Source organism: Acomys russatus, chromosome 4 (assembly GCF_903995435.1).
Source record: "Acomys russatus chromosome 4, mAcoRus1.1, whole genome shotgun sequence".
Classification (NCBI taxonomy): domain Eukaryota; kingdom Metazoa; phylum Chordata; class Mammalia; order Rodentia; family Muridae; genus Acomys; species Acomys russatus.
Genome location: NC_067140.1, coordinates 1,399,381 through 1,410,215, shown reverse-complemented (window position 1 = coordinate 1,410,215; position 10,835 = coordinate 1,399,381). Strand labels below are relative to the sequence as shown.

General features: G+C 55.6%; 1 protein-coding gene across 1 annotated transcript; it reads right to left on the bottom strand.

Annotated features, from left to right (window-relative positions):
* Positions 1–8,649: 8,649 nt before the first annotated feature.
* Positions 8,650–9,877, bottom strand: Foxs1 (forkhead box S1). Its single transcript, XM_051144938.1, has one exon. The coding sequence runs from the start codon at positions 9,830–9,832 to the stop codon at positions 8,834–8,836; it is 999 nt and encodes a 332-aa protein (XP_051000895.1). The 5' UTR covers positions 9,833–9,877; the 3' UTR covers positions 8,650–8,833.
* Positions 9,878–10,835: the final 958 nt, after the last annotated feature.

The window sequence follows — 10,835 nt, the reverse complement described above, 5'->3', positions numbered from 1 at the left end:
TGAGCCCTGCCTTCCCCACTGCTCCCCACTGGCCTCATCCAGGCCACCTGTGCAGGCAGGGGCCACCTGCTGGAGGGGCAGCAGAGACAGCAGAGCAGAGCTAACCTAGTGTGCAGGTTTTCTAACCAAGAGATGACCGAGCCTCATCTGAGGCAGCTTGGTGTGCAGTGGCCTGCCAGAGAGACAGACACAAGGCTGACAAATGGTTGAGCACTAGGGCAGCATGCCTGCAGTAACCAGTACGGAAGTGTGGCACCCTCTGTCTGACAGAAAAGCTGATTTTAGGAAGGCTCGAGTGGCTGGAGGGAAGCAGGATCAGGATCAGTGGCTGCTGCCCTGCTGCTCTTGGCTTGGGCCTTGGGTGTGTCCGCAGATTTAGACCTCTGTGATGTTGTCCATACTTCTTCTGCGTCCACTGCTGTGGAGCCAGGCACCTTACCCCTCACCCCCTGCCCGCCCTGTTCATTGCAGCAGCAGGTACCACATAGGGCATGGAGCCGGGACTTGAGGGTGTCTAAGCCTGACCTTAGCACTGGGAAGTGAAAGTTCCAAAAACCTGGTTTGGCCTGTGACTGGCAGATATACTATGAGCAGGGCCCCCAGGACCACACACTGCTGCCCACTGCCCACTGGCACCCTGCTGCCTCCCCCAACTTGACCTCTGCCAGCCGAGCCAGAGTTTCCACTAAGTGGTCCCCACCCTGCGTGAGCATCAGGCCACACAGCATGATGATGAGGAGTGAGTCACTCGTGAGAGGCGAGGGAAGGGAGCGAGTTTCCGTCTGAGCAGATATCCCAGGCTTGGATCCGGCTGGGGAGACTGAGGCCAGAACAGGGAAGGCCCCCTCACAAAGGCTTCAACAGTTGGGAATAGAACCTGACTCTACGCACAAGCTTGTTTCCTTTTTTGTTTTTGTTTTTAGAGACAGGGTTTCTCTGTGTAGCCCTGGCTGTCGTGGACCTTGCTCTGTAGACCTGGGTGGCCTCGAACTCACAGAGATCCGCCTGCCTTTGCCTCCTGAGTGCTGGTATTAAAGGTGTGCGCCACCACGCCTGGACCTTGTTTCCTCCTGTATAACTTGATCACAACCCTAACTCTTCTTTCTTCTGTGACTCCGATAACCATCATGACAGTTGCGATAGCATGGGGCTCATCTACTGTATTTTACTAGTGAGGGAACAGGTTCAAAGAGGACAGATGACTTGCCCAAGGCCACACAGCTAGTATGTCCTGGGCAAGGAGCCCTCCCAGAACCATAGGTAGCAATGATCACCCTGCCACCCTTCTCCCAGAACCATGTCCCCCTGAGTAATCGGACACCTCCTTTGGGCCTCCCTGGTCCCTGGAGGCACAGAATGTAGACTCAACAATAAAGATGGGAGAATGGGGTTTTATAGGAATTTCCCCTACCCCCACCCCCAATACGGGTCCCACAGTGAAGCCTAGCTGTGCTGACCGGGTTAGCTTCGAACTCACAGAGATCTGCCCAACTCTGTCTCCCAAGTGCTGAGACTAAAGTGTGCACCACTGTGTCCTGCTTCATGGGGACTTTCTGATCTCTCAGAGCCTGCAGAGCACACTCATGCAACACTGGAGCCCTCCTTACCCTGTTGCAGAGCTGCACCCACCTCTCTGCAGACTGGGACCCAGGCCACATTGCTCTCAATGGAGCTCTAGCCCTGGCTGCCACCAGAGAAAGGAGGCAGGAGGCTAATGGAGGACCGCCAAGCAAGAGCCAGACCTGAGTGTGCTCTGTGGCCAAAGCTCCGGGCCTAGGGCCCTGCTACCCCCAGGATGCCAGACTATGAGTTTCCTGGGCTGCAGGAAGTACACACCCTCTTCTTCAGAGTTCAGGGGGCACTGCTGGTCCTGCACACTGTCTGCCTCAGCAACTGTGCAATGGCTGTCTCCTGTGCTGCCCGCATGTGTGCCTCCCTGGGGCTGGGCTTGGGCACCCTTTGGGTCCAAGAAGGGTTAAGAGCCTCCAATAGACCCTCCTCCTAGCTGGGCCAAGCCCAGAAAGTGTTCCTCCAAGGCCATTTCCTGCCTCTGGGCCTAGGCCAGGCCCACAGTGACCACCCCCTGGGTCTGGAAGCCACTGAGGCCACATCTGGTTTGGATTACACCAACCCTGGTGACGTTGCCTTTTCCTGTCTGAGTCTAGTGGCCTTGAATTCCTCTGGCCACCTTGAACCCAACCAGGCAGTGGTGGGAAAAGATGCAGCCCTTGCTTGGCCGCCCAGAGGGAACACGGCCGCCAGCCAGCGTTGTTCTGGGAGGTGGGGAGAAGTGGGGGGTAAGGGGTGGGGAGGAGTGGGGGCGATGGCTGGCTCTGCACCTGCTTCTCCTCCCTGTTCTGAGAGGAAGCGCTTCCTGAACCCCAGCACTGTATTGAGAAAATCCATGTGTTAGCCATTTAGCATGTCACAGCTGAGGAGACCGAGGTGCAGGCTTTCCCAGTGAGCTTAGGATGTGAGTCGGGCAGAGTGGGTGGGGTTCTCCCCCACTCCCACCCCCGGGGGTCAGTCTCCAGGGAGGTTCACAGCCTCAGGGACCCAAGAGGTAGGATGGGGGCCGGGAGAAGCTGGAAGAAAACTCAGGAAGCAGTTTCACAGCTAAGAAAAGAATCGAGCACTAATCTGAAGTCTCATCTCTCTAGGAGTGACACTCTAGGCGAGGGCACATGAGGAGCAGTGCTTTGTGGCACAGTGGGGAGAGTGTGGTGGGCCAAAGGGGGCTCTAATCACTGGAAGCAAGCTTGTCTGAGTGCATTCTAGTATGGCTTTGTATATGTTGAAGGACATAGTTTGAGGGTAGCGGGGAGCCGCAGAAGAGTTTTGAGCAGAGGAAAGAGACGGCAATGTCCGTGCTTTAGACTGGTCTCTGCAGCCAGGCAGGTGAATCGATGGGAGAGACTGGAGGCAGGGAGAGCAGAGGACACTGTATCCAGAGCAGTGCAGTCAGAACCCAGGTACCTCAAGATACACAGGGAAGTAATAGACATGGAGTTCCAGGTTCAAATTTAGCGACTTGCTCTCTTTGAGCCTCAGGCTCCTGTCTGTAAAATGGGATAAGGAATTCAATACCTGCTTTCCAAGGGCAGTGCCAAAGTCACGTGAGATGCCCAGGAAGAGCTAGGTGCAGGCTCTCAAACCTGTGCTTGGTTTTTTCAGGATCCTCTCCTGTGGTCCATATATGGTTCCAGTTGCAGGGGACAACAGGGGGCAGACAGAGACCCTGGCCTCAGGGAGCTTTTTCTAGTGGGTAAAACACACTGACCTTGTCCCATGAACATCTTCACTTACCAGGAGATTGGGATAGATGTGAGGACATCCTACTGAGACTCTAGGTAAGAGATATATAGGAGATGGGGAAATAGAAGGACCCAGAGGGTCCTAGAAACCTACAAGAAGAACATCGTGATGGTGGATCAGGGCCCGGGGGGGGGGGGGGTCTGCTCAAACTATTGCACTAACCGAGGACAATACAATAGTAAACATTGAACACCTACTCTGATCTGCCCAATGGACAGGACATTCTCCACAGGGATTGATTTTGACATGAACTCTGGTGCCTCATATTTGACTACCTCCCCTTGGTGGGGAGGCCTGGTGGCACTCAAAGAAAGAGCAAGCAGGCTACCAAGATGAGACTTGATAGCCTAGGACCATATAGTGGGGGAGGATGTCCTCCTCGGTCTTAGACCTAGGGGAGGGGAATAGGGTGAAAGCGGGTAGGAGGGAGGAATGGGAGGAGACAAGTGCTGGGATAACAATTGAGTTGTAATCTGAATAAATTAATACAATTAAAATTTAAAAAAAAAATCCCACTGACCTTAGCCCTCACTGGCTGGGGACAAGGGGGCAGTGGTCAGGGAGTTCTCATCTGAGGATGCTTGGTGGAGGCTGGGAGGGAGGAGCGAGCCCTATGGCTAGTGGTGGAGGGTTATCCAGGCAGAGAAAGGGTGGGCACGAAAGCTGCTCTGAGTCAGTGAGGTCATGAAAGAGTGCTCTTACCCACAAGCCCTGGATGGTGCTGCGTGAGACCCTGGGGTTCTTTGAGACAACCCACTGTAGACGATATATATGGCAACCAAGGTGCCATTCCCTGGTAAATATTCACCACATCCCTACTGAGAAGAGGAAAAGTAAACAAGGTAAACACGACCCTTGCCCCTAAAACCTGTGTCCTAAGGCAAAGGCACATAGGTGTAGTCCACAGCTGCGAGCACCTCACAGTGGGGCCATATAAAGGCACCATGCAGAACAGTTAACTGGGCGCAGGCTTTGGGGCTCCTTTGGGGTATTGACTGGCCAATGACAGGGACTGTGTGTAGAAAGCCACCCTGCAGAGAGGGGACACTCCTTGGAGAGCAGACAGCAAGCACAGAGGCCTGTAAGTGAGCTGGCTGCCGGCAGGGAGGAAGGACCAGCTGCTCTCCATGAACCTAAGTGACACTGGGGCAGCCTTGGGACTGACCTGGAGGACAGTGATCTGGGGGCATCCCCGGCCTTCCCGACAAATGGAGTGACTAACAGGCCCTCTGGTCTGTTTTTAGCTCCAGAGCCATTTCTTTCTGCCCACCAGACTGTCTCCTTGAGTCACCCACCCAGTTACCAGCAGGGTGGGGACAGAGGACCAGGCACCTCAGAGGAGCCTCCAGCTTACGGTTTTGCTGTGTGTGTGTGTGTATGTATGTGTGTGCGTGTCTGTCTGTCTGTTTTTGTGTGTGTGTGTCTGTCTGTCTTTGTCTGTGTGTGTGTGTGTGTGTGTGTGTGTGTCTGTCTGTCTGTCTGTCTTTGTCTCTCTTTCTCTCTGTCTGTGTATATGTGCACCCATGTTCACTCAAAGGATGGAGCTGAGAGTGTGGGGATCTCAGGCAGGGATACATTTTTATTCTAATTTCATCTCTGTTGGCTAAATTATACATAAGGATGCAGATGGAGCTCCCACATGCTGGTCCTGGTCATCAAAAACAGCATTCCCAGCTCATAGAGGAGGGAACAGAGGCTGGGATGAGTGAAGCCACGAAGCCACAAGCAAGGAAGGAGGAAGGACAGGATTTAAGCCCGCAGTGTTTTGTTCTTTCTCTGCACTCTGCCTCCTTCTTCCGCAGTAGCTCGACACTGCCTTGGTAGGGGATGCGTCATACAAGAGGGTACACTAGCCCCCAAATATGGATTTATTTCACTTAACTATCATTTATGTCGCAATTCTGAGTGCCAGGCCCTGCCCTAAGCACTTGGAAAATGCTTAACTTAGAGACCCCTCACCCCAGCCCCGTGGGGGTGAACAGCAAATTTGCATCTTTATGAAGAGAACAGCAAGAGGAAGTGACTTTCCCAGGCCACACAGCTAGGACAGCACTGAAGGCAGCCTGGCCTTTGGCAGCCTGGGTTATGGGCAATGGGAACTTGGACAGGCTAGGGATGTTGGACAGAGGCCTGGCTTCCTAGATTCCTGCACTCCCGAAGGGCAGATATGCCAGGCTGACACAACCTCCCCCTGCTTTCTCATCATTGTGGTAGCCGAAGGAAGCCGCCCTCTGGGGGAGAGGGTCTCTCCCCAGCCAAATGCTGTCTGGGGGTGTGGGAAGGCATGAGTAACTTGCAACTTAGTCAGGGAATGCCTTCAGCAGGGAGGAAGCAGTGGGTGGAAGGCAGGCCTGAAGTAAGCCAGTGGAAGAGTCTTCCAGGTGGACCCTTGTGGTGTGCTGGGGACCCCATCTATGCCCCTCTGGTGGCAGATGGGCACCTTGACCTTGGGCTGGCAGAGCAAATGCCAGCAGGTAGTGACAGTCTAACAGGGTTGCTGTGTTTTGTTGGAACAGGCCCTTCCTGCTTCCTGGAACGCACATAACGTAAGAGGGTCAGAAGACACTCTGTCAGCTGTGCATTCCAAGAATCTGAGCTACTGTGATTAAGAACTCCGGAATATTCTTAAATACAGATCCTACCATTTTAGGATTTGATTTAGTCTCAGAACCCTTTCTGCCCTAATTTTCTGAAGAGGAGAAAATGGTTCCAGAACTGGAGCTGCACGCAGATGAGCCTCCCCTGAAGGAGGCTGGCTCAGGCCACATCCCTGACCTAAGCGTTGCATGGCTGGGTTGGAGAGGCAGCTCTGCTGGCTTTGCTGTGTGACCTTGGCTTTGACATCGCATCCAACCTGATGAGAGGCTCTTGCTGGCCTTATATCCCACCCCCTAATAGGATCAGTTGTGCAGCAGGCAGAAGTATCCGTCGGCCACAGAAAGAATGTGAGGGCAGGATGCCCAGTGGGAAGGTCGCCGCTGGGCACTGAGCGGAAGGCGTGAGGTCATGATGTCTAGGCCGCCTGGCTAAGAACCTCCAGAGATGGGACGTCCTCCAGGCTGTCCCCCAGGCCAGTCTCCCCTGAGACTCAGATACAAACTGCCCAGTTCCTATCCACTGGATAAAGGAAGTGAAACCAAGGCCCAGAGAGGCTGAGGCTGGTCCAAGATTGAACAGTGTTTGGGGGTAGGCCCAGACCAAGGTCCTGCTTGGAGACATCACCAGTGTTGCTGATCTCCCCCCCCCCCCCCCCGCCGCCTTTTGCATGCTTCCCATGGCCCAGGCAAGCAAGGCCTCAGCCTGGTTGTCCACAGACTCTCTATGAGCTCTCTGCTTCTTTGAGTGGAGATCCGTGGCATGCTGACATGGGCAGTTCCCTCTAAAGAAACAGGGAGGAACCTGCGTCTCATCACCCCAGTCCATGTACAGGAAGGGACAGAGGCAAGTGCCTGCCTTCCCTGCAGAGCCCCAGGCTCCTCTTCTCAACTGACGCGGGGCTCAGAGGCTGAACATCCTTGGGGAGGTTGGGTGCTTTCCCCAGCCCTGCTAGCTTCCCATCTGTGATACAGGCTGAGAAGAGACTTGGGGTCACCGGGGGCTCCGGAGGAATGCATAACAAGGAACAGTGCCCAACAGAGGCCTCTTTCCCTGACCCGGCTGAGAAAGAACCCGACCATGGATTCTGTCCTGTCTCTGACTGACTGTGTCTCCTCAGCATCCTCACTCCTACCCACCCCAACACTGACCCCACATCACACGAGGGTCTTCTTCCTTGGTGTACCTGTGCCCCCACTGTTTTGCTGGTTAGGGGTGTAGCAGGAAGGTTAGGGAGGGGAAATGGGAGGGGAGGAGAGGGAGCCCACCTCCCCCAGATGGCCAGGCACTTTCCCATCCCCTTCCGGTCACAGCAAGCTGGCCCCTCAGGTCCCCCTCCACCTCAGTTCTGGAGTCTGTGGGAACCAGACAGTTCAGTCAGGCCAGCCAGCTTGCTTCCTCCAAAGCCCCAGGGGACCTATGAAAGGAGGAGGGAGCCGTGGAGGCTGAAGTCAGAGAGCCATCCAGGATAGAGCTTGGCCGGGGGGGGGGGGGGGGGGGGGGGGGGGGGGGGTGCTAGGCCTCTTGCCTGAGAAAGGGTAGCCACTGGGTGCCACCTCATGGAACATAAGCCCTTCTGGGCTGTCTACAGAAGATTAAAATGGGGCCACATCAGCACTTTGGCCCTCTGTCTCACCCATACCCATGGCTCAGAAGAGGAGTTTTTTGTTTTTGCTCCTCACAGTGCCGGGCCGACAGTGAGGTCTCAGGTCTCTGTCCCTCTGGTGGATATCATGCAAACTACCTTGCATCTTATTCTACCCAGGAGACTAGTTAGAGAGGGGCAAAGCTTGGAGCTCAAGGTCTCTCTCTGCTTGATACCTAGGACAGCCATGGGTCCTCCTTCCCCTACGCCCTCAAAGAGTCACAGGAGGGGTGGTGAGGTAGCATTAAAGGCCCTGAGTTCAAGCCCTAGGACCCACATGGTGGAAGGAGAGAACTAGCATCCACAAGTTGTCTCTGACCCCTGTGCACACACACTCACACTCACAAATAAATGTCATACAATTTTGGGGGCGTGGAGTCAGCAGGAGATCTCAGGGACCCAGGAGAAGTCCCGTGACTGTGGGGGGTTCAAATAAAGACAGGTGCTGCCTTTAAACCTCGGCTCCCCTGTCTGTGCAGAAGTGCAGGGCGTCTTATCAGGAAGGCCCTGCTTCTCTGGGGCTGTCCCGTGCTGCCCTGGGCCAGCTCTCTGCCCTGCACCTTCCCCCAGTTTGCATCAAAGCCACGCAGACCTGGGTACCCTTTGCTCTCTGCCGTCCCTTTGAACATCCCCTGGAGCCTCAGTTTCCACCACTGTAAATGGAGTGGACGTTCCTTAGAACCAAAGAGATAACAGAAGAAGCCTGGGAGGGCATGGCAGTGGACATGGCGAGGCGTCATAGAGAGAGTATCCAGCGACACGCAAGGATGGAAGGCAGCCTTGCAGGCCAGTCTGGCGTTCCCATGCTCTGTGGATCTTGGCTGCAGCTCCCCTCCGAATGCCCTCATGCCCTACTTTCCCTTCCTGGGAAACTCCCCAAGAAAGTCCCCAGCAGCAGAAAGAAAGCCTCAAGCAGGATCTCTCCAGGCGGGTTCTCCCACTCCTACTACACCCTCCAGTACCACAGTCTCCCCCCTCCCCCCAGAACTCAGCATCCTGGCCCTCAGCCCCAGTCATACAGCAGGCAAACCCTCATCATCACGCCGGCTTTATTAGCCCTGAGAACCACAGAGAAAATCTCGAAGGCCCCATTTCCCCTCATCCCAAGTTTGTCAGGAGGGCCCCGGGACCTGGCTGACTGCTCACTTCTGCCTTCCGGTCCTCACAGTTCTTGGCCTACCAGGCCTGGGTCCTTGCAGAGTATCCTAGGTCCTACAGCCAGTTGGTGTCTTCGGAGACTAGTAGACGGAGCCCCTACAGACAGGCTGATGCAGTCAGTCATTCAAAGAAGAACATTCCCGGTGTCCGGTAAAGGCAAGGGGTTAACCCCAGGGGATAGGCAGAACCTCCCTGGACAGGGAAACTCCCAGATACCCAGGGTTCCTTGGAGTCAGCTGGCAAGGGCAGCGGGGCCCGGTGAGAAGCTGAAGGAGTAGAGGGTGTAGGAGTGGGGACTGCAGAGGCCAAGAGATGTTCAAGGCTTGGGTCAGTCCCCATGCAGAAATTCAGTGTCTGCATCCGGCACTGGTAGCTGCTCTTAATGCCCACAGGGTGCTCAGGAGCCACACTGGGTGTGGGGGCCTTGCTGAGACTTTCAGCTTCAGAGAAAGGAGCTGAAAAGCTGAATGCTGGGCATGGGGAGAGCGGGGTGGGTTCCGAGAGCTCCCTTGGGCCTGCAGACTTGGGCGAGCACATCTCTTTGCGTCCCGTGGGCAGCTGGGGCCTGGTGTCACTGGTTGCCGGGCACATGCTGGCTGGCAGTGACCCCATCAGACCCCCAAAGCTTAAGCCCTTGGGATTTGGCACCTCCGGTGGGAATGGGCACAACCTGCCAGTTGCGGTGTTGGGTGCTTCTGGGTCCAGGCTGGTGGCTCTGAGGGGTCTGTGGTCTGCCTTGACGGGACCCTTCGTGCCCTGGGCACCTGTGCGTTTGGTGAAGCGTCTACGGCGGCGGAGGAAGCTACCGTGCTGAAACATGTCGTGGCAGTCGGGATCCAGGGTCCAGTAGCTGCCCTTGCCTGGCTTGCGGTCATCTCGGGGCACCTTGACGAAGCACTCGTTGAGAGACAGGTTGTGGCGGATGCTGTTTTGCCAGCCCGGCCGGTTGTGCCGGTAAAAGGCGAAGCGGCCCATGATGTAGCGGTAGATGCCGCTGAGGGTGGCCCGCTGACCTGGTGAACTTTGGATAGCCATGGCAATCAGGGCTATGTAGCTGTAAGGGGGCTTGGTGGGCTCTGCAGAAGGAGCCAAGGATCCTGGGGAGGGCTGCTGCTGCATGCTGCCTGTACTGCTGGGACCGCAGAGCCAGGCGCGGCATCCAGGGCTGGCGGATCTGCACAGGCTGCCCAGGCCGTTAAAAGACCCACTGGCCCAGCCTCCCAGCCTAGAAAGGCAAAAAGAGGTGGGCCCATCAGGCTGCCCTTCCCTCTTCTCTCACCGCCCTTGTCAAGTCTAAGTAGGCGGGTAAAGGAGGAAGGCAGTCAGAAGCTGTGAGCAGCCAAGGGATGAAGAGGTGGGAGGGCAGGGACAGGCCCTGAAATTGAGTGAGATAGGGCCAGGCAGGTTGGCTGGCAGGCACACGACAGACAGACAGACAGACAGACAGACAGACAGACACACACACACACACACACACACACACACACACACACGATAGAGCCAGACATGGAGAGAGAGAGAGAGAGAGAGAGAGAGAGAGAGAGAGAGAGAGAGAGAGAGAGAGAGAGAGAGAGAGAGAGACAGTAAGCATACAGAGAGAGGTCTAGTCACAGCAGCGGAAAACAGTGAAGAGACCTGCAGACAGACAGAAGGAACTGCAGACACAGGTATGACTCAAGGGGAGGAGATGAGGAGAATCTAAGCAGAGTCCTTATGGAGCAAGAAAAGCCGCAGAGGCTTCTCAAGTACCCTAGTTCTGGCTTTTCTTCTCCCCTGCTATTTCCTTCCCACACTGGGGATTCCTCCAGGCCACACCATTCCAGCCTCTGCGTACTCAATGGCCTGTAGATTTTGGAGGACTACAGGGACTGTAAGGAGGCTGCTCAACCCGGTTTTCCTGATCCCTGGCGCCCTCTAGTGACTGGAGAGGGGAGGACAGCCATCTGGGCAGAGCCCTCAGCTTCCCATCTCTACAATGGAGCTGCTAAGTTGTCAATGTCTAGACCGTGGTGAAGACACAACAGGATCTCTTAGAAACCGGTTCTCTGGGAGAGCCTGGATGGGGGAGGGGCTGGGTGTTCTGTGAGTTCATGTCTCCTAGCCTCAGCCTGAAGCTGGGGTA